Below are 22,712 nucleotides of genomic sequence, written 5' to 3'. Positions count from 1 at the left end.
ATTTACCACTTGAATTTCAAGCTACATCCCTTCGGAGTCTGTTCAGACTGCCCACTCATGTTGACAAGACGTGAAGGTTCACGTGCTCGACGAGACACAAATAACGGCATCATGGGAAGTGTAGGAAAGACCGTGAATCTCATGGGGAAGAGATTCAGGCTTTTATTCCATATTCTCTTAAATATCATATTCCACAAACATATACAGTCAAATTAATAAATTGTATCTCCTGTAAAATATATTTGATCTCAGTGGCAGAGCCGGGTAAACGAGAGAAACTAAAAACACAGCAAAGAGTTAGTTGGCTAACGAAAATAAAATACCACACAATACCCAGTAATCTACCGAGGGTTGTAGGAAAAAGGTAAAACTATAAAATGTATCTGATTTCTGCTCCAAAAACACCTCAATCCTAAATGCTTTTACCACAGGCCCTAACGTCTTCAATATGATTCAAATCATTTTCAGAGAAAACAAAAAGGCTGTTTTGAATGAAGGCCTTCACAAATACTTTCAAAGCAAATATGTTTTGTAGAAAATCAAGCTATAACCATTCATCACCCTGTTGTACTAGAATAGCTTTTAAATATGTACACTATACACAAATACACCCTGTTAGATACACTTTGCATACCACAATATAGTACAGTGGTTTATTTGTCTTTTGTGCTTAGAACCTTGCATTGTCCATGCTTGCATGTTGCTCAAATGAAACCAGGAGTCATTTTGAGACGGTGGGTGACAAACCTGAATATGAATATCCATGTGAGATGTCTTTGCCGAGAATAAAGCGGGGTAAACCCCTCTGACCATACAGTAGAAATTGCAAAGAAACAATGCAAGTCTTGAATCATCTGATATCCATGCCTGACTGCTGCTGCTGTTGTGCTGGGCCTGGGTGCAGAGTCCAAAGGATGTCCAGTGGTAGATCAGTTATGGAATCATTTCAGGTTACTGACTATGTAAAGTTTCTCTTATTTTAGAACCCTCAGCTACGTAGCAAATTGCTGGTAGAATGCCAGTTTGACCCTTTCGATATGGTGACACAGCTTTATGGCTGGTCCCAGTTTCAGGTCCATACACTCCTGCACCGTGGGCAGGTTGAGAAGGAGCAGAGCCTGTCCATCAATCTCCTGAAAACACAAGCACGGTCATGGGGTAAGACAACAATGGTCATGGATGTAGGCCACAGTGTACACACAGTTATACAGTAAAGATACTTATCGTGTGTGTGTCTGTGTGTGTAATTATTACCTGATCCAGGAAAATACGAGCCAGAGGAGCACAGTCGGTGGTCCTGATGAAATGCACCACATCAGTCACACTCCACTCCAGGGGACTGGTGTCCAAACACAGCTTCTGGGGAGCCTCACTTCTTGAGCGCTGCAAAGCAACATGCAAGACACAAAGATGCAGTTAATTATGTTTTTTTTAACATGAAAAGGGACAATAAAGTCTGGACAATACAACGTACTGTATATACAGTGCCTTGCAAAAGTGTTCATCCCCCTTGGTGTTTTTCATATTTTGTTGCATTAAAACATGTAATTTAAATGTTTTTTTATTTATTTGGATTTCACAAAATAGTGAAAAAATAACATGTTTGAAAATAATAAAAAAACAGAAAAGTGGTGTGTGTATATGTATTCACCCCCTTTACTATGAAGCCCCTAAATAAGATCTGGTGCAACCAATTACCGTCAGAAGTCACAATTAGTTAATAAAGTCCACCTGTGTGCAATCTAAGTGTCACATGATCCAAGTATATATATACACCTGTTCTGAAAGGCCTCAGAGTCTGCAACCCCACCAAGCAAGTGGCACCACCAAGCAAGTGGCACCACCAAGCAAGTGGCACCACCAAGCAAGTGGCACCACCAAGCAAGTGGCACCACCAAGCAAGTGGCACCACCAAGCAAGTGGCACCACCAAGCAAGTGGCACCACCAAGCAAGTGGCACCACGAAGACCAAGGAGCTCTCCAAACAGGTCAGGGACAAAGTTGTGGAGAAGTACAGATCAGGGTTGGTTTTTTTTTTTAATATCAGAAACTTTGAACATCCCACGGAGCACCATTAAATCCATTACTAACAAACCTGCCAAGAGAGGGCCGCCCACCAAAACTCACAGACCAGGCAAGGAGGGCATTAATCAGAAAGGCAAATACAATACCAGAAATAACCCCGAAGGAGCTGCAAAGCTCCACAGCGGAGATTGGAGTATCTGTCCATAGGAATACTTTAAGCCGTGCATTCCACAGAGCTGGGCTTTACGGAAGAGTGGCCAGAAAAAAGCCATTGATTAAAGAAAAGAATAAGCAAACATGTTTGGTGTTTGCCAAAAGGCATGTGGGAGACTCCCCAAACATATGGAAAGTACTCTGGCCAGATGAGACTAAAATGGCGCAAACCCAACACCTCATCACCCCGAGAGAACACCATCCCCACAGTGATGGTCATGGCAGCATCATGCTGTGGGGATCATTTTCCATCAGCAGGGACTGGGAAACTGGTCAGAATTGAAGGAATGATGGATGGCACTAAATACAGGGAAATCCTTGAGGGAAACCTGTTTCAGTCTTCCAGAGATTTGAGACTGGGATGGAGGTTCACCTTCCAGCAGGACAATGACTCTAAGCATACTGCTAAAGCAACACTCAAGTGGTTTAAGGGGAAACATTTAAATGTCTTGGAATTGCCTAGTCAAAGCCCAGACCTCAATCCAATTGAGAATCTGTGGTTTGACTTAAAGATTGCTGTTCACCAGCGGAACCCATCCAACTTGGAGCTGGAGTAGTTTTGCCTTAAAGGATGGGCAAAAATCCCAGTGGCTAGATGTGCCAAACAATTAGAGACATACCCCAAGAGACTTGCAGCTGTAATTGCTGCAAAAAGGTGGCTCTACAAAGTATTGACTTTGGGGGGGGGTGAAGTTTTATACATTTTATTTCTTGTTCGTTTCACTATTATTTTTTTGATCTTCAAAGTGGTAGGCATGTTGTGTAAAACAAATGATACAAACCCCCCAAAAAGTAATTTTAATTCCAGGTAGTAAGGAAATAAAATAGGAAAAATGCCTACCTAGGGGGGTGAATACTTTAGCAAGCCACTGTATTAACAGTAAACAAACAACAAGTCAAGGCACAGTAGTTTTTACCTTTGGTGAAGGTGGGAGGTTCTCATCATCAGAGTAGGATGGGGAGTGAGGTTTCCTGCGCTTTCGGGTTGGCCGGGGCGTTGCAGGAGGAGAAGGGGACGGGGTGGGTGGCTGTGACTTCCCAATGGAATATTCTGAATCGTCCTGATCATCCTGGAGTTCAGAGCCAGTATCGTCACTCAGAGAGTCCTCATCATCCAGATCCTCCTCCTCTCCACTCCCCTGGGTTAGAGAAAGGGATGGTTCAGTTTAAAGATGTCTGGATATATAGAGATATGTATGTATATGTATATGTGTGTGTGTTACCTGTGGTGAACCGGCAGGTGTGTTGTCCAGTGAAGCTGAGGAGCGTCTCTTCTTATGGACGAAGAGTTGCTTCCTCCTCTTCCTCCTCCTACCTCTCCTCTTCACCCCCCCTTCCAGGTTAGAGTGCCCCCCTGGTGGGCGGCCCACTCGCCTACTCTTCTTCTTACCATAGTAATAAGCTGTAGAAAAAAAATCAATATTACAATCTTTGTCCTCCTGAGCATTATGAATCCAATACTTTACAATCAATATTTTTTATACACATAAAAACAGACACGGGTTCCCTTAGATTTCCCCCCTGCATATCAGCTTGATCTCAATAACACCAGCTATTTTAATACCCGTTTTCACAGATATGCATTAGATCTAGAGTGACTGATTAGGGCAGGGGCTCACCAGAGTACGGCACGTCAAATGTTCTACAGCTTGAGCTCATGTCCCTCTTATAGAATAGTAAGTCAAAAGTATTGTGGAGTGTCTGCATCTAAATATAAACAGTAAAAGCACCCAAAATGAGTACCGGCACCTATTACAGTTCAAGTCAAACACCGGTGACACGTACTGTATTTGGTCTTGGTGAGCACAGAACAGTTCTCTGAGCAGCGCTCCAGAACCATGCGAGGTCCAAACAGGTTTGGGCAACACTCCAGCTTCATGCAGGTCTTTCTACAAAACTCAGCCACGCAGTCTGTTGTACGCACTATCTCCACCGTAGCCCGGTAACTCTTTCCCTTGTACCTGCCGGACAAAAATAGATCCTCAGGTTTGCAACGCTAGGACTGCTTAGCCAGGTCCAGTACACACTTTAATAAAATCAACTCAAGCACAAATAGAAAAGCAGAAAAGTTACAAACGGAATGATGTTAATGACAGAGAATGCATTCCTCACTTGGCTTTGAGCGTCTCTCCATGGCCGTGCCAGCGGTTCTCTTGGTCCAGCTGCAGCTCCCTGAGCACCCGGCTGGGCTTATAGGCAGAGTTGATCAGCAGAGTCAACACCTGGACACGACACAGGGAGACGGAGAGAGACGTGAACGGATTAGCATAGATACTATTCAAAGTGGGAAGTGATCTTCAGGGATAGTACAATTCTGCTCTATTTCTAACCGGTTTCTAAAATAATTGAGTAGTTTACTTTTGAGTATATTGCAATATAGTTATATTGTGTAGTATGGTTTTCCGATCCCACTCGGGTGCTCCTCACCTCTTTGAGCACCAGGACACAGTTGCCAGGGCCGACACACTGGGGCAGCTCAGCGATGCGACCCTTGTTCAGGTAGGGGCCAGAAAAGCAGCGGTGGTTGAAGTAGATCTTAGGACAGCAGTACTTCCCGTTCCCCTGTCCTGTACAAAAAAACATCACACACACAATGTAATAGCTGTGCCTCACCTCAGAAACAATCCTAATGTATTTGTCTGGGATGTCTAGATGAGAAAGAGAACACTCACCAGTCTCTGATTGGCTGGTCATCTGCTGCTTGAGTGCATCAGGTGTTGCGGATTTGGGTGGAGCTCGGCTTTAGGGACAAAGATACAGGTTAGTGGTCAAAGTGCACGGGACTGGAATATTAACCAATCAAAAGTGGACAAACAGCCAATGATAAGAGTCTGTCCTTTCCCATAGGCCTACTTACTGTTTCTCAGGCTGCACCACAGCAATCCTCCTCTGCTTCTCAACTGTAAGACAATGTATAATCAACATGAAAACTACTGAAACTATACACAGTACTGTCAAATATTGTGACTGCAATATTAACAATTCCATGCATATTGTGGCATGGCACCCCTTCAGATGAGAGAGAGGAACACAGAGGGATCCTATTTTGGGACGCCCACCTTCGGGCTTGATGGGGTACAGCAAAGGGTAACCGTTGGTCTCACACCAGCTGACAGGAAAGATGTCCAACGAGTCCACATGAGCTATGAGCTCTGGCATAGCCTGTTTCAGCCCTGGACACACAGGGACACAAATGATTTAATCACACAATTTATTAATGATCTAATATCAATACCATCATTGTGAACAAGCTCACACTTAAATGGTCTAAAAAAACTAAGCTTTAAAAACGCAGGGCCCAGATATGAGGCGTAGCTACGGGTTCTCACCTTCCAGGCCAAGCCAGATATGTTGCCCTTTAACCTTGATTACTGATGCCACATGAATGTGCTCAGGTGAGAGTGGGTTGACCGCTTCCAGTTTCATGGCCTCTTTAAAGCTGTGGTCAGACTGTTCCTGAGACAGACAGAGAGACTTCAGGAGAGAGAGATTATTCATTGCCCCCGTTCATCCATGCTATACACTCATGTTATAACATTCTAGGAGGCCGTTTGTCAGACAGCGCATGACTCACTGTGGGGAAACAGTGTTGTGGTGCTGCCTCGGCCTCACTCTGTTTCAGGTAGTCTGCCCAGTCAAAGTCCTGCCCCTGGTACCCTACACAACCGGAGAGAGAGAACACAATACAATTAGCTTAATGTTTAAAAAAAAAAAGTTGAGCACAGTTTTAAAAGTAGTTCTGTAAATGTTACTAGTGTTTCCCCACCTGGAGGGGGGCTGAGCGGGAGACCGTTCTTCAGGCTCCACTGGGCGGGAAAGATCCCAGGACTGTCCCTGTGACACAGGAAGGACTTCCCACTGCCTTCTGACACCAAATCATCACCACAGAGATTGTCTATCTTTACCAGGAAGTACTGGTCACTGAACACCTGAAGAGAAGAGGTAGGTTATGATATCATACTCATGTTGGCTCTATGCAGTAGTTACCCTACCCTTCCTCCATGACCATATCACACCCAAAGCTAGCCTCATACACAACCATACTGTATCTCACTGACTACCCACTTCCGCATGGAGTGGATAGACTCCCAGAGTTTATATGGGTACTATGTCAGGATTCATCTTTACTCTCCTAGCCCTGAGGTGAACACTGATCTGAGTGGACTGAATAGGCAGCAACGATATGGTGGAAACTGTTGGGTGGAGTACCTTCATCACTGTACTGCCATCATCCAACCCAGTCATTCATTTTGGCCTGGGAAGGACGCATTCAGACAAATCCAGGAGCCTGAGGTGAGAGGGGGACAGTAAAGAGGTTGTTACCTTGGTAACGGTGGCAGGACTGATGCAGAACGGGGATGCAGGGTCAACGGCCTCCAGTTTCATCCCCTCAGTGAAGGAGTGGGCAGCGATGACAGGCCGGTCCTGATGCACGCACACACCACACAGTGATGGCTTATTATATTAATATTGCACAGAGCCTTGTAATGTTAGTAAATAATGCTTGGTAGTGCCATCACCTTATAGAACTCCTCAGAGAGGGCTTCATCATGAGGCTGATCAATCATCCTCTGTCTGACCTCCTCCCACTTCTCTTCTGTGTGCAGGGCGACCAGGGCTGAAACAAGCAAGCACACACACAAATTATCACGTTGAACAGTAAAAACCGCAACCCCCGATTTATTCATAAATTATGTTTGTCATCCTAGCCCTTTGATGCATAAGATCACATATTTGTGATCATTGTTGAGTGGTCCCCGCAGCTTACCATCGCAAATAGCAAGTAGCAACAGAACGCAGGATGCAACCAACATGTCTAAACAGCAACCTAACTGCTAGACTTGTTTGCAATGTACCACATCTCTGGTGAGCACAAGGGAGAAATGTAATATTGTTTAGAAAAGACATGCATGTCAGCTAAGCTAACAGCAGGTAAATTCTTTATGATGGCAGCCATGTTTGTTTATGCTTGACAAGTGAAAACTCCCTAATCCCAGAATGACACTCACTATAAAGACACAAATAAACTAAGTCAAAGTCAAAGATGGCTGCGTCCATTGTCTAAAAAAACATTAACTTTGTTTGGCCACTTTTCAGCATATTCCAAATCTTCGATGTACTTGTTACAGCGTTTGCAAGAACCGGAGTACATGACTTGACAAGTCATTTACAGTGTTTGACAAATCAAATGTTATCAACTCCCAGATCACCACCACCAAATAAAAGCCTCCTGCCTAACCTAACTATAGTGTGAAAGCTAAACAGGGTTGCCAGATTTAGTTAAAACCATTTTAGGATGTGTAATGGGAATTTTAATGTTTGTGCTTTTCTTATAACTCATTTGTGTGTTCTATTCATGTGCTGTTCGATAAGCCAATTTCTGTGTTCATGCAAGTGGCTGGGGGTTAATTTAATTTGTGGGGGATTATGATGCAGGATTTATCAATATACGGGGGGCAAAAACAGGAGACGATTATACGCTAAATTAAAAAGGTAAAGGTAGCAACCTGGAGTAACGATAGTTACAATCGAATTCAGTTGAGTGAACCATCCCTTTACCTTGTTTTGTTATAACATCTTTGGTCAGATAATTACGTGACAACCAGAAAGCTTTATATGATGTCAACAAACATGGCGCCACACATAGCTGGCATTCACTCATCATAATCAGTACAACTTTCCAAAAAGTATTTTACACACCATACACTACATGACCAAAAGTAAGCGGACACCTGCTCATCGAACATCTCATTCCAAAATCATGGGCATTAATATGGAATTGGTCCCCCCTTTGCAGCCTCTACTCTTCTGGGAAGGCTTTCCATTAGATGTTGGAACATTGCTGCGGGGACTTGCTTCCATTCAGCCACAAGAGCATTAGTGAGGTCGAACACAGATGTTGGGCAATAAGGCTTGGCTCGCAGTCGGCGTTCCAATTCATCCCAAAGGTGTTCGATGGGGTTGAGGTCAGGGCCCTGTGCAGCCAGTCAAGTTCTTCCACACCTATCATCTCAATAAACCATTTCTGTATGGACCTCACATTGCCATTCTGAAACAAGAAATGGCCTTCCTCAAACTGTTGCCACAAAGTTGGAAGCACAGAATCGTCTAGAATGTCATTGTATGCTGTAGCGTTAAGACTTCCCTTCACTGGAACTAAGGTGCCTAGCCCAAACCACGAAAAATAGCCCCAGACCATTATTCCTCCTCCACCACATTTTACAGTTGGCACTATGCATTAAGGGCAGGTAGCGTTCTCGGCATCTGCCAAACCCAGATTCATCCGTCGGACTGACAGATGGTGAAGTGAGATTCATCACTCCAGAGAATGTGTTTCCACTGCTCCAGACGCCAATGGCTACGAGCTTTACACCACTCCAGCCAACACTTGGCATTACGCAAGGTGAGCTTAGGCTTGGCCACGGAAACCCATTTAATGAAGCTCCTGACGAACGACAGACTATTTTTTCGCACTACGCGCTTCAGCACTCGGTGGTCCCGTTCTCTGCTGTTGTTGCTCCTAGACGTTTCCACTTCACAATAACAGGACTTACAGTTGACCGGGGCAACAATTTGACAAAGTGATTTGTTAGAAAGGTGTCATCTTATGACGTTGCCATGTTGAAAGTCAATGAGCTCTTTAGGAAGGTCATTCTACTGCCAATGTTTGTGTATGGAGATGCATGGCTATATGCTCGATTTGGTACATCTGTCAGCAACGGGTGTGTTTGCAATAGCCAAATACACTTACTTGAAGGGGTGTCCATATGATTTTATAAATATTGTGTATATGTGTCCATTATAATCTATGCAAGAACCGGAATGCATGATTTGTCAAAAGTACTTGAAAATGTGAATAAAACAGTAAATATATTATGCTCCATACATACAGTTGAAGTCGAAAGTTTGCATACAATTAGGATGGAGTCATTAAAACTTGTTTTTCCACCACTCCACACATTTCTTGTGAACAAACTATAGTTTTGGCAAGTCGGTTAGGACATCTACTTTGTGCATGACACAAGTACTTTTTCCGAAAATTGTTAACAGACATATTTACTTAACTTATAATTCACTGTATCACAATTCCAGTGGATTAGAAGTTTACATACACTAAGTTGACTGTGCCTTTAAACAGCTTGGAAATTTCCAGAAAATTATGTCATGGCTTTAGAAGCTTCTGATAGGCTAATTGACATCATTTGAATCAAAAAGAAATCAGCCAAAGCCTCAGAAAAAGAATTGGAGACCTCCACAAGTCTGGTTCATCCTTGGGACCAATTTCCAAATGCCTGAAGGAACCACGTTCATCTGTACAAACAATAATATGCAAGTATAAACAACATGGGACCACGCAGCCGTCATACCGCTCAGGAAGGAGACACGTTCTGTCTCCAAGAGATACTTTGCAAAAAGTGCAAATCAATCCCAGAACAACAGCAAAGGACCTTGTGTAGATACTGGAGGAAACAGGTACAAAAGTATCTATATCAACAGTAAAACTATTCCTATATCGACATGACCTGAAAGGCCGCTCAGCAACGAAGAAGCCACTTCTCAAAAACGCTATAAAGCCAGACTACGGTTTGCAACTGCACATGGGGACAAAGATCGTACTTTTTGGAGAAATGTCCTCTGGTCTGATGAAACAAAAATATGGCCATAATGACCATCGTTATGATTGGAGCAAAAAGGGGGAGGTTTGGGAGCTGAAGAACACCATCCCAACCGTGAAGCACACCATCCCAACCGTGAAGCACAGGGGTGGCAGCATCATGTTGTGGGAGTGCTTTGCTGAAAGAGGGACTGGTGCACTTCACAAAATAGATGGCATCATGAGGTAGGAAAATTCTGTGGATATATTGAAGCAACATCTCAAGATATCAGTCAGGAAGTTAAAGCTTGGTCGCAAATGGGTCTTCCAAACAGACAAAGACCCCAAGCATACTTCCAAAGTTGTGGCAAAATGGCTTAAGGACAACAAAGTCAATGTATTGGAGTGGCCATCACAAAGTCCTGACCTCAATCCTATAGAAAAGTTGTGGGCAGAACTGAAAAAGCCTGTACGAGCAAGGAGGCCTACAAACCTGACTCAGTTACACCAGCTCTGTCAGGAGGAATGGGCCAAAATTCACCCAACTTATAGTGGTTTGTGGAAGGCTACCCAAAACATTTGACCCAAACAGACAAAGACCCCAAGCATACTTCCAAAGTTGTGGCAAAATGGCTTAAGGACAACAAAGTCAATGTATTGGAGTGGCCATCACAAAGTCCTGACCTCAATCCTATAGAAAAGTTGTGGGCAGAACTGAAAAAGCCTGTACGAGCAAGGAGGCCTACAAACCTGACTCAGTTACACCAGCTCTGTCAGGAGGAATGGGCCAAAATTCACCCAACTTATAGTGGTTTGTGGAAGGCTACCCAAAACATTTGACCCAAGTTAATTTAAAGGCAATGCTACCAAATACTAATTGAGTATGTAATCTTCTGACCCACTGGGAATGTGATGAAATAAATCACTCTCTCTACTATTATTCTGACATTTCACATTCTTAAAATAAAGTGGTGATCCTTACTGACCTAAGAAAGGGAATTTTTATTAGGATTAAATGTCAGGAATTGTGAAAAACTTAGTTTAAATGCATTTGGCTAAGGTGTACAGTCGTGGCCAAAAGTTTTGAGAATGACACAAATATTAATTTTCACAAAGTTTGCTGCTTCAGTGTCTTTAGATATTTTGTCAGACGTTACTTTGGAATACTGAAGTATAATTACAAGAATTTCATAAGTGTCAAAGGCTTTTATTGACAATTACATGAAGTTGATGCAAAGAGTCAATATTTGCAATGTTGACCCTTCTTTTTCAAGACCTCTGCAATTCACCCTGGCATCCTGCCTGATTGGCAGTCCATTCTTGCAGTTGGAGTTTGTCAGAATTTGTGGGTTATTGTTTGTCCACCTGCCTCTTGAGAATTGACCACAAGTACTCAATGGGATTAAGGTCTGGGGAGTTCAGTGGCCATGGACCCAAAATATTGATGTTTTGTTCCCCGAGCCACTTAGTTATCACTTTTGCCTTATGGCAAGGTGCTCCATCATGCTGGAAAAGGCATTGTTCATCACCAAACTGTTCCTGGATGGTTGGTAGAAGTTGCTCTCGGAGGATGTGTTGGTACCATTCTTTATTCATGGCTGTGTTGTTAGGCAAAATTGTGAGTGAGCCCACTCCCTTGGCTGAGAAGCAATCCCACACATGAATGGTCTCAGGATGCTTTACTGTTGGCACGACACAGGACTGATGGTAGCGATCACTTCGTCTTCTCCGGACAAGCTTTTTTCCGGATGCCCCAAACAATCGGAAAGGGGATTCATCAGAGAAAATGACTTTACAGCAATCCAATCCCTGTACCTTTTGCAGAATATCAGTCTGTCCCTGATGTTTTTCCTGGAGAGAAGTGGCTTCTTTGCTGCCCTTCTTGACACCAGGCCATCCTCCAAAAAGGTTTTCGCCTCACTCACTCACACCTGCCTGCTGCCATTCCTGAGCAAGCTCTGTACTGGTGGGTGCCCTGATCCAGCAGCTGAATCAACTTTAGGAGACGGTCCTGGAGCTTGCTGGACTTTCTTGGGCGCCCTGAAGCCTTCTTCACAACAATTGAACCGCTCTCCTTGAAGTTCTTGATGATCCGATAAATGGTTGATTTAGGTGCAATCTTACTGGCAGCAATATCCTTGCCTGTGAAGCCCTTTTTTGTGCAAAGCAATGATGACGGCACATGTGTTATTGTTTGTCCACCTGCCTCTGGTTACCTCATGGTAACCATGGTTGACAGAGGAATAACAATGATTCCAAGCACCACCCTCGTTTGAAGCTTCCAGTCTGTTATTCAAACTCAATCAGCATGACAGAGTGATCTCCAGCCTGGTCCTCGTCAACACTCACACCTGTGTTAACGAGAGAATCACTGATATGATGTCAGCTGGTCCATTTGTGGCAGGGCTGAAATGCAGTAGAAAAGTTTTTTGGGATTCAGTTCATTTGCATGGCAAAGAGGGACTTTTCAATTAATTTCAATTCATCTGATCACTCTTCATAACATTCTGGAGTACATGTAAATTGCAATCATACAAACTGAGGCAGCAGACTTTGAAAATTTATATTTGTGTCATTTCCAAAACTTTGTCACGACTATGTAAACTTCCAACTGTATGTACGGTGTGTTACAGTAGAAATGACATCACAATAAAGAAACTATAATGATAACGTAATAAGGCACTTACTTTGATAGGAACGCACACGTCCAAAGTTTTTATTAGTAAGGAAAACTAATATTAAGGCGATGTGGGCGCCAGCTGGATAATATGCCAGGGGAAAGAAGTTTGTGCTCTGACTAGAGATATGCAAATGTCTGCATATTTGATCTGGGGAAACACTTGGGAAGTGTTTGGGATCTCCTCGAAGAGAGAAGTTTGTCCAGCTCAATAATGTCATGTTTGTCATTTATTATCATGTCTTGTCCCTGTGCTCCCCATTCTGTTCGTTTCCCTCTGCTGGTCTTATTGGGTTCTTTCCCTCTTTCTATCCCTCTCTCTCCCCCTCCCCCTCTCACTCTCTCGCTCTCTCTTCTCTCTGTCGTTCCGTTCCTGCTCCCAGCTGTTCCTATTCCCCTAATCATCATTTAGTCTTCCCACACCTGTTCCCGATCCTTTCCCCTGATTAGAGTCCCTATTTATTCCTTTGTGTTCCGTTCCTGTCCCGTCGGTTCCTTGTTTAGTATTCACCATGCTGTGATTGCGTTTCGCCCTGTCCTGTCGTGTTTTAGCTGTGATTGTGTTTCGCCCTGTCCTGTCGTGTTTTTTGCCTTCATCAGATGCTGCGTGTGAGCAGGTGTCTCTGTCTACTACGGCCTGCGCCTATGCGACCTGCAGTCTGTGGCCGCTTCTCTTGTTATTCCCTCTACAGACTAGAGGATTTCTGTTATTCCCTGTTTGGACTTGAATAAACTCTGTTTCTGTTAAGTCGCTTTTGGGTCCTCTATCACCTGCATGACAGAAGGAACCGACCAAGGAATGGACCCAGCGACTTCAGACGCTCGTTACACTGCCGTCAAGATCCAAGGAGCCATGCTCGGCAGACACGAGCAGGAATTGTCTGCTGCTCGCCATGCCGTGGAGAACCTGGCCGCTCAGGTTTCCGACCTCTCTGGACAGTTCCAGAGTCTACGTCTCGTGCCACCTGTTACTTCCTGGCCTGCCGAGCCTCCAGAACCTAGGGTTAATAACCCACCTTGCTACTCCGGGCAGCCCACTGAGTGCCGCTCCTTTCTCACGCAGTGTGAGATTGTGTTCTCTCTCCAACCCAACACATACTCTAGAGAGAGAGCTCGGGTTGCTTACGTCATTTCACTCCTTACTGGCCGGGCTCGAGAATGGGGCACAGCTATCTGGGAGGCAAGGGCTGATTGCTCTAACAAGTTCCAGAACTTTAAAGAGGAGATGATTCGGGTTTTTGACCGTTCAGTTTTTGGTAGGGAGGCTTCTAGGGCCCTGGCTTCCTTATGCCAAGGTGAACGGTCCATAACGGATTATTCTATTGAGTTTCGCACTCTTGCTGCCTCTAGTGAGTGGAACGAGCCGGCGCTGCTCGCTCGTTTTCTGGAGGGACTCCACGCTGTGGTTAAGGATGAGATTCTCTCCCGGGAGGTTCCTTCAGATGTGGACTCTTTGATTGCTCTCGCCATCCGCATAGAACGACGGGTAGATCTTCGTCACGTGGAAGAGAGCTCGCATCAACGGTGTTTCCCTGCTCCGCATCGCAACCATCTCCCTCCTCTGGCTTTGAGACTGAGCCCATGCAGCTGGGAGGGATTCGCATCTCGACTAAGGAGAGGGAACGGAGGATCACCAACCGCCTGTGCCTCTATTGCGGAGTTGCTGGACATTTTGTTAATTCATGTCCAGTAAGAGGCCAGAGCCCATCAGTAAGCGGAGGGCTACTGGTGAGCGCTACTACTCTGGTCTCTTCATCTAGATCTTGTACTACTATGTCGGTCCATCTACGCTGGACCGGTTCGGGTGCTACATGCAGTGCCTTGATTGACTCTGGGGCTGAGGGTTGTTTCATGGACGAAGCATGGGTTCGGAAACATAACATTCCTTTCAGACCGTTAGACAAGCCTACGCCCATGTTTGCCTTAGATGGTAGTCATCTTCCCAGTATCAAATTTGAGACACTACCTTTAACTCTCACAGTATCTGGTAACCACAGTGAGACTATTTCTTTTTTGATTTTCCGTTCACCGTTTACACCTGTTGTTTTGGGTCATCCCTGGCTAGTATGTCATAATCCTTCTATTAATTGGTCTAGTAATTCTATCCTATCCTGGAACGTTTCTTGTCATGTGAAGTGTTTAATGTCTGCCATCCCTCCCGTTTCTTCTGTCCCTACTTCTCAGGAGGAACCTGGCGATTTGACAGGAGTGCCGGAGGAATATCATGATCTGCGCACGGTCTTCAGTCGGTCCCGAGCCAACTCCCTTCCTCCTCACCGGTCGTATGATTGTAGTATTGATCTCCTTCCGGGGACCACTCCTCCTCGAGGTAGACTATACTCTCTGTCGGCTCCCGAACGTAAGGCTCTCGAGGATTATTTATCTGTGTCTCTTGACGCCGGTACCATAGTGCCTTCTTCTTCTCCGGCCGGGGCGGGGTTCTTTTTGTTAAGAAGAAGGACGGTACTCTGCGCCCCTGCGTGGATTATCGAGGGCTGAATGACATAACGGTTAAGAATCGTTATCCGCTTCCCCTTATGTCATCAGTCTTCGAGATTCTGCAGGGAGCCAGGTGCTTTACTAAGTTGGACCTTCGTAACGCTTACCATCTCGTGCGCATCAGAGAGGGGGACGAGTGGAAAACGGCGTTTAACACTCCGTTAGGGCATTTTGAGTACCGGGTTCTGCCGTTCGGTCTCGCCAATGCGCCAGCTGTTTTTCAGGCATTAGTTAATGATGTTCTGAGAGATATGCTGAACATCTTTGTTTTTGTCTATCTTGACGATATCCTGATTTTTTCTCCGTCACTCGAGATTCATGTTCAGCACGTTCGACGTGTTCTACAGCGCCTTTTAGAGAATTGTCTCTACGTAAAGGCTGAGAAGTGCTCTTTTCATGTCTCCTCCGTTACTTTTCTCGGTTCCGTTATTTCCGCTGAAGGCATTCAGATGGATTCCGCTAAGGTCCAAGCTGTCAGTGATTGGCCCGTTCCAAGGTCACGTGTCGAGTTGCAGCGCTTTTTAGGTTTCGCTAATTTCTATCGGCGTTTCATTCGTAATTTCGGTCAAGTTGCTGCCCCTCTCACAGCTCTTACTTCTGTCAAGACGTGTTTTAAGTGGTCCGGTTCCGCCCAGGGAGCTTTTGATCTTCTAAAAGAACGTTTTACGTCCGCTCCTATCCTCGTTACTCCTGACGTCACTAGACAATTCATTGTCGAGGTTGACGCTTCAGAGGTAGGCGTGGGAGCCATTCTATCCCAGCGCTTCCAGTCTGACGATAAGGTTCATCCTTGCGCTTATTTTTCTCATCGCCTGTCGCCATCTGAGCGCAACTATGATGTGGGTAACCGTGAACTGCTCGCCATCCGCTTAGCCCTAGGCGAATGGCGACAGTGGTTGGAGGGGGCGACCGTTCCTTTTGTCGTTTGGACAGACCATAAGAACCTTGAGTACATCCGTTCTGCCAAACGACTTAATGCCCGTCAAGCTCGTTGGGCGTTGTTTTTCGCTCGTTTCGAGTTTGTGATTTCTTACCGTCCGGGTAGCAAGAACACCAAGCCTGATGCCTTATCCCGTCTGTTTAGTTCTTCAGTGGGCTCACTCTGCCAAGTTAGCTGGTCATCCCGGTGTTCGAGGCACTCTTGCGTCTATTCGCCAGCGCTTTTGGTGGCCGACTCAGGAGCGTGACACGCGCCGTTTCGTGGCTGCTTGTTCGGACTGCGCGCAGACTAAGTCGGGTAACTCTCCTCCTGCCGGTCGTCTCAGACCGCTCCCCATTCCTCCTCGACCATGGTCTCACATCGCCTTAGACTTCATTACCGGTCTGCCTTTGTCTGCGGGGAAGACTGTGAGAGCCGCCAATAAACGCAGGATTAAGAGTCCAAGGTATTGTTGCGGCCAGAGAGTGTGGCTTTCCACTCGCAACCTTCCTCTTACGACAGCTTCTCGTAAGTTGACTCCGCGGTTCATTGGTCCGTTCCGTGTCTCCCAGGTCGTCAATCCTCACGCTGTGCGACTGCTTCTTCCGCGACATCTTCGTCGCGTCCATCCTGTCTTCCATGTCTCCTGTGTTAAGCCCTTTCTTCGCACCCCGTTCGTCTTCCCTCCCCCCTCCCGTCCTTGTCGAGAGCGCACCTATTTACAAGGTACATAAGATCATGGACATGCGTTCTCGGGGACGGGGTCACCAATACTTAGTGGATTGGGAGGGTTACGGTCCTGAGGAGAGGAGTTGGGTTCCGTCTCGGGACGTGCTGGACCGTTCACTCATCGATGATTTCCTCCGTTGCCGCCAGGATTCCTCCTCGAGTGCGCCAGGAGGCGCTCGGTGAGTGGGGGTACTGTCATGTTTGTCATTTATTATCATGTCTTGTCCCTGTGCTCCCCATTCTGTTCGTTTCCCTCTGCTGGTCTTATTGGGTTCTTTCCCTCTTTCTATCCCTCTCTCTCCCCCTCCCACTCTCTCGCTCTCTCTTCTCTCTGTCGTTCCGTTCCTGCTCCCAGCTGTTCCTATTCCCCTAATCATCATTTAGTCTTCCCACACCTGTTCCCGATCCTTTCCCCTGATTAGAGTCCCTATTTATTCCTTTGTGTTCCGTTCCTGTCCCGTCGGTTCCTTGTTTAGTATTCACCATGCTGTGATTGCGTTTCGCCCTGTCCTGTCGTGTTTTAGCTGTGATTGTGTTTCGCCCTGTCCTGTCGTGTTTTTGCCTTCATCAGATGCTGCGTGTGAGCAGGTGTCTCTGTCTACTAGCGACCTGCAGTCTGTGGCCGCTTCTCTTGTTATTCCCCTCTACAGACTAGAGGATTTCTGTTATTCCCTGTTTGGACTTGAATAAACTCTGTTTCTGTTAAGTCGCTTTTGGGTCCTCTATCACCTGCATGACAGAAGGAACCGACCAAGGAATGGACCCAGCGACTTCAGACGCTCGTTACACTGCCGTCAAGATCCAAGGAGCCATGCTCGGCAGACACGAGCAGGAATTGTCTGCTGCTCGCCATGCCGTGGAGAACCTGGCCGCTCAGGTTTCCGACCTCTCTGGACAGTTCCAGAGTCTACGTCTCGTGCCACCTGTTACTTCCTGGCCTGCCGAGCCTCCAGAACCTAGGGTTAATAACCCACCTTGCTACTCCGGGCAGCCCACTGAGTGCCGCTCCTTTCTCACGCAGTGTGAGATTGTGTTCTCTCTCCAACCCAACACATACTCTAGAGAGAGAGCTCGGGTTGCTTACGTCATTTCACTCCTTACTGGCCGGGCTCGAGAATGGGGCACAGCTATCTGGGATTAACAAGGAGGCGGAACACACCTCAATTGAAACTGTTGATGGAAAATAAAACTTGTTTGAAAATAACTTGAAATTGATTAGTTAAAACATAGCCTATAGGTAAATAGCAGGCAGTGTGCCTTGGTTTGAGGACAGTGTGGTTCACTGTCCTGTTGTGTAACAATCCCATTTTGGAACAGTGAGTGCATTCTGACATCACACATATAAAAGAAACGCTGGGGCGACCGTTAGAGATTTGTGGAACACACGTGAAAAGGTTCAAACTGAATTTCCCCAAGGTCTTTTTGAAAAGAGGATCAGCTTACCTAAAGGAGGCCTCAGGGTGCAGCCATGCTCCTTGGCCCAGCCAGGTGGGTGGAGGCGGGGGTGCAAGTAGTAGAGCCAGAGGGTAGAGTGTGTTTCAGGGAGCCCCTCTGTGCCTGCTAGGCGTAGTCTCAGCCTGCCACCCACATTCTCCTCCACCTCAGCACCCCACGCCACCCCAGGGTCAAAACTGTCCTGCAGCTCCACACTGCAGCCTGGAGACATCAGGTCCACTGGGTCCTTACGACGCTGAGGCCACACACACACACACACACACACACACACACACACACACACACACACACACACACACACACACACGGAGTTCAAAACCCTTGCCTATCTGTCATACATTCCCAGTTGTTCCAGTTTATAACTGAGCACCCCCTTACCCCTTCCAGCAGGTTGGCAGGTGCACTGCACTTCTCAGCCAGGGCTTTCTCCAGGATGCCCTCCCAGTCTGGCTGCTTCTCTCTCACACCTGAGGAGGGCGATGGAGATGCACGATTACAGAATATGGAAAGAAACCTCAGAAATGTTTTTAGAAAAAAAAACATTTGAGATTTTACTGTAATAACCCTTGTAAAACAACACCCGTCCAACTGAGTTTCATCCCCAGCCCTAGTTCTCTTACCCTCGGAGGGTCTCATGGGCTTGCCCTGCTGCCGGCTCCAGCCCAGGGGGTGGAGGTCCGCCGTCATGATGTCACACCAGAAGTCAGCGCGGCGGTCATCGTGGTAACCCTCGTAGCGCAGGAGGAGCAGCTGGCCACAGGTGGTGATGATGGTGGCCACCCAGTAGGGTTGGTCAGGCTCTGAACGCACACACACCTCCAGCTTCATACCTGGAGTCAGCCCTGTCTGCAAGCCCTGGTCCACCTGGGGGATGTTGAAATATCTTGCAAGGTGGATTTGGGATCAAGAGTGTGTGAGTATTGTGTGTGGTTATGAGAGGATTGTGAGCGGTCTCAGTACTTACGTGTTTGAAGGCATGGTGGGGCACAGACAAGGTCCCGTTTTCCTCCAGATATTCATCCCAGTTAAAGTCAGACACGTGCTGACTCGAGTCCTCATCTGCAACACACACATACACCAGTTCAGTTCATTTTGTTACGTTAGAAAGCCCTCGTCACCAGTAACAAAGCTGGAGGTCCCATGTAATTACTCACCAGACGCCAATGACTCGTGACTCATGTTAGCTCCTCCCACAGGCCAAGTGTAGAAGCTCTGGGGAAGAAAGGAGAGCTGGATTATTATTTGTGTTTGACAGCCAAAATCAGGAGAGCAAGTAAGAATAGTAGGTGGTTGGTAAAAGTGGTACAGCTGGTGAAAGAGAGATAATTTGTCCAGTGATTACATTTATTTTTGTGAAAGTTGATGTGGATTGCCAAACAAAAGCATAAACAAAGTTTAGTTAGTGTGTGTGTGAGAGAAGTGAAACTGAGAACATTTAGGTAAGGGTTTTGAAAATACAAAATGAGCCTTCTAGCTAAGTTTCTAAAAGCATGAGTGAGGCCTCTTAAAGACACGATAACTTTGAACCAAAGTTGAGCTGTAGGCTTATAGCCAGTCTGTGACAACAAAGCAGATTAAAGAATTGAACACAAAAGAGAAATGGCATTTATATACCGGGCATGAGAGAGCATTGGAATTGACAATAGCTGAGAGGTTTGTGTATAGGATGTAGAAGATAGCTGCTCGGTCACTGCTGCTCCATTCAGCAGGGCTGTCAGGCCCGTCTTTATCAAGTCTGATGTCTCTATTAAAGTAAAGACAGCCATCAGACAGGGTCCTTCTGACCACCGCACGGACACCGCGACCCAGGATCAGCCCATCCTTTCACCCACGACCCTGCCGCCCTCAGAGTACACACACAGAGCTATCCAACCAAGCCCGACTGAATTTTCTGACACACACAGGCAGTGTAAAGGGCCTCATTGTGCTGGAGGTCATACTGACGTCTCACACTAGGGAGGATAAAAAGAGCAGCAGAGCCATTTAGCCATTTGCAAACAGCCAAGCCTCACTGTTGAGGTGTATTCTAATATACCCGGTGATCACAAAAAAAAGTATTCTAACAGTTGTTGATAAAGATGGAAAATGTCAGAAAGTTTATTGTAATATGATATAGACAAGTTAGAATGAAGCTGAGAAGGGAAGGATGAGGGGGTTGATAAAAGATTATTTTATTATGCTGATATTTCTGGGAATTCACAGCTAATTCAGTTAAACAAACTCTCAGTTCATCACCAAAGTGAGCAGGATGAATAACAACTTCCCCTATGGTTTGAAAGAGGCCTGCCCAGTATCCACACACACCACCAGGCTCCCTGTCAGTCTGACTATCTCCACCAATAGATAGACCCAGCAGAAATACACTGACCCGCCCTGAAAGAGAAACTAGAATGCATACACAAAAACAAACATATTTTTAACATGCAGCCGACTGAATCAAGTCCTCTTAGTCACTGGGTGATCACTGGGCAGGAAATGCAAGCAAAATAAATGCATTGATTGAACACACAAGGGTTTGAGAAATGTACTTTAAATGAAAGTGAAGTCTTGACGACAAGGGGTTATGTCAAGAATAAAGTTAGACTGTTGGGAGTATTTTCATCAAGTGTAACACAATTACAATAATAGTAGCCTATTTGTTTATGAATCCTTTCTGTCAGCAATTTGCCTTTACATAGGCTACTTCTTCTTTGAGAGATTGTATTATTTCAGGGTTGCATGTTGCCAATGTCAAGTAGTGGCCTAATGTTAGTGGGGTGTTCGTGAGCCCCTTGCACGTCAGAGGGCAGTGTTGTTGTCCCACTGTTGTTGTTGTCCCAGTGTTGAAACTGTTATTTGAACTGGATTTTTCGTGTAAATGGCCATAGGAAAGCCTGACCATAAATAGCTCCAACTTAATTAACCAATGGCAGAAGTAAATATAAAAAATTTGCGCAAAAAAAACCCCACTTCGCATTGCTATTTCATTGGCAAGTGGAAGAAACAATGTAGCATTTTAGGCTATAGATGCACATCAATTGAAACAATGTTGCAGTTTAATGCCGCAGGTCATTTGAAAAAATGTTGCCGCGATCACTCAAGTTGCATAACTGGGAAGTTGGACCTGGAGAGAAATGGGCAGTTTAGTGCTTAGAGTAGCCTACGTGGAAATATCAATGTGTATAGCATAATTTAGGCCTGATCTGTTAGGCATATTCAATCAACTACAATTGAATTTAAAACAAAATAAAAATGGCAAGGCTATTTGTAAAATAAAATACATCCGCAGACGTCCATCAAGCTTGTGCAACCGTTATTATATAGGAGCGATATCCAACTAAATAAATGGATTAAGTACATTAACAACATTTGTGGGAATTCCGATAGAAGGTTGCTTACCGCAATATGGATATTAATTTGAACGCACGAGCGCCGATGATCCAACTTTCACACTGGAACGTGCACTAAAGAGAAGAACACCGAATGCAATAAAGAACATGTATTTCATAGCCTCTCTGTGTTTATGCCATATAGGTCAGTTCAGAAGCCAACGGCACCGCAGTAGAATGCGGCTGATTCGGCACATGCTAAAAACGCCTGTGACCAAGTCAAGTTACTGAAACGTCATGGCTTGAGCGATAGGCTGTACTAAGCAATACCGGCGCTTGCACTCGACCGAGCCAGAGTCATCTTTTTCAGAGACGGGAAAAAAGACGCAGACAGCACCAAATTACGTTATATCATATTAAGATCTTAATAAACAAAATATTGTATGTGAGTATTTGGTCACAAAATCTGATTCTTACCAGTAAATAGTTTTTCAAGTCGGTTTTAGATGCCGTCTCTTTCCGCCTAGTCGTTCACGACCTCATTCCAATATGGCACAAACTGCCACTGCGCATGTTCTGCCGCCTATATCTACGTTCTAAACCAGAGTCGCTGATATTGTCGGCGTTGAGAATAAAAATATGACTTCCACCTTCAAACACAATAAAAATCTAATATCCAAAAACCAGAATTAACAGATGCAAAGAAACAGAAAACAATGTTTTCTTTAACGTTGTTTAATACTGTTAATAATGTTAATCTTCTTTAACGTTGATTGAGAAAGAACCTTTAGCCTACGTTTGGCAAATTCCCTTATGGATTCAACACTTTGTTAATCGTTGAACTAGAATATGGATTGCATTGGCCTATATAATCGAGCCACTTTCGTTGAATGGCATTTCTTTCTCCACAAAACTGTCAAGGTGATATCGACTTTTGACTGAAACCGCATAAAATAACTCGATGTTGCTTAATTTTGTTCCATTGTTCGGCACATTAATTATCCCCCCGCCCCCAGCTTTTTTTGGGGGGCTGGGCGGTGATAAGGTGTTTATGAAATGTTTGGGTGTAGAGTTTTTTAGAAATATGCTTTCATGGCGAACCCAATGTGTTCTAGATTTGAAAATCGTTATAAAGAGACCCGTTTGTTAAAAGCAGGTTCCCACTAGGCTGTTGACTCTATAGGCTAAAGCTTAATCCCCACAATTACCAATCAATTTGGTAACAACAAAATGTCTGATCTGTCCCACAGTCGTTGAGAATGGAAATGGCATAACTACAATTCAATAAATGTA

The 22,712-nt window shown here is 45.3% G+C and overlaps 1 protein-coding gene across 3 annotated transcripts; it reads right to left on the bottom strand.

The window, feature by feature from the left end:
* Positions 1-119: 119 nt before the first annotated feature.
* LOC124031435 (scm-like with four MBT domains protein 1) lies at positions 120-21,998 on the bottom strand. Of its 3 annotated transcripts, XM_046342665.1 has the most exons (22): positions 21,897-21,979; positions 21,490-21,554; positions 19,266-19,323; positions 19,076-19,170; positions 18,732-18,975; positions 18,490-18,578; positions 18,100-18,346; positions 6,759-6,856; positions 6,562-6,663; positions 6,005-6,167; positions 5,813-5,895; positions 5,568-5,712; positions 5,298-5,411; positions 5,096-5,138; positions 4,911-4,978; positions 4,666-4,805; positions 4,351-4,460; positions 4,024-4,199; positions 3,462-3,640; positions 3,156-3,377; positions 1,255-1,383; positions 120-1,133 (listed from the first exon to the last, which is right to left on the bottom strand). In XM_046342665.1, exons 3-22 carry the CDS (start codon positions 19,288-19,290, stop codon positions 993-995), a joined length of 2,613 nt encoding a protein of 870 aa, XP_046198621.1. In that variant the 5' UTR covers positions 19,291-19,323; positions 21,490-21,554; positions 21,897-21,979; the 3' UTR covers positions 120-992. The 3 variants fall into 3 exon arrangements, with proteins under 3 accessions (XP_046198621.1, XP_046198620.1, XP_046198622.1); XM_046342664.1 differs by lacking the exon at positions 21,490-21,554 and having other exon boundaries at positions 21,897-21,998; XM_046342666.1 differs by lacking the exon at positions 21,490-21,554 and having other exon boundaries at positions 5,568-5,694; positions 21,897-21,998.
* Positions 21,999-22,712: the final 714 nt, after the last annotated feature.

The sequence above is a fragment of the Oncorhynchus gorbuscha genome, linkage group LG03, assembly GCF_021184085.1.
Source record: "Oncorhynchus gorbuscha isolate QuinsamMale2020 ecotype Even-year linkage group LG03, OgorEven_v1.0, whole genome shotgun sequence".
NCBI classification, from domain to species: Eukaryota; Metazoa; Chordata; class Actinopteri; order Salmoniformes; family Salmonidae; genus Oncorhynchus; species Oncorhynchus gorbuscha.
Note: the sequence above shows the minus strand (reverse complement) of the source record. Positions and strands in the feature narration are given on the sequence as shown.

Coding starts and splice junctions, on each gene's coding strand:
- LOC124031435 (XM_046342664.1), bottom strand. CDS start 19,290: ATGAGTCACGAGTCATTGGCGTCTG. Junction 4,806..4,910: donor GACCAGCCAATCAGAGACTG/GTGAGTGTTCTC, acceptor TTTTTTGTACAG/GACAGGGGAACGGGAAGTAC. Junction 3,641..4,023: donor GCTCACCAAGACCAAATACA/GTACGTGTCACC, acceptor TTTTTTCTACAG/CTTATTACTATGGTAAGAAG.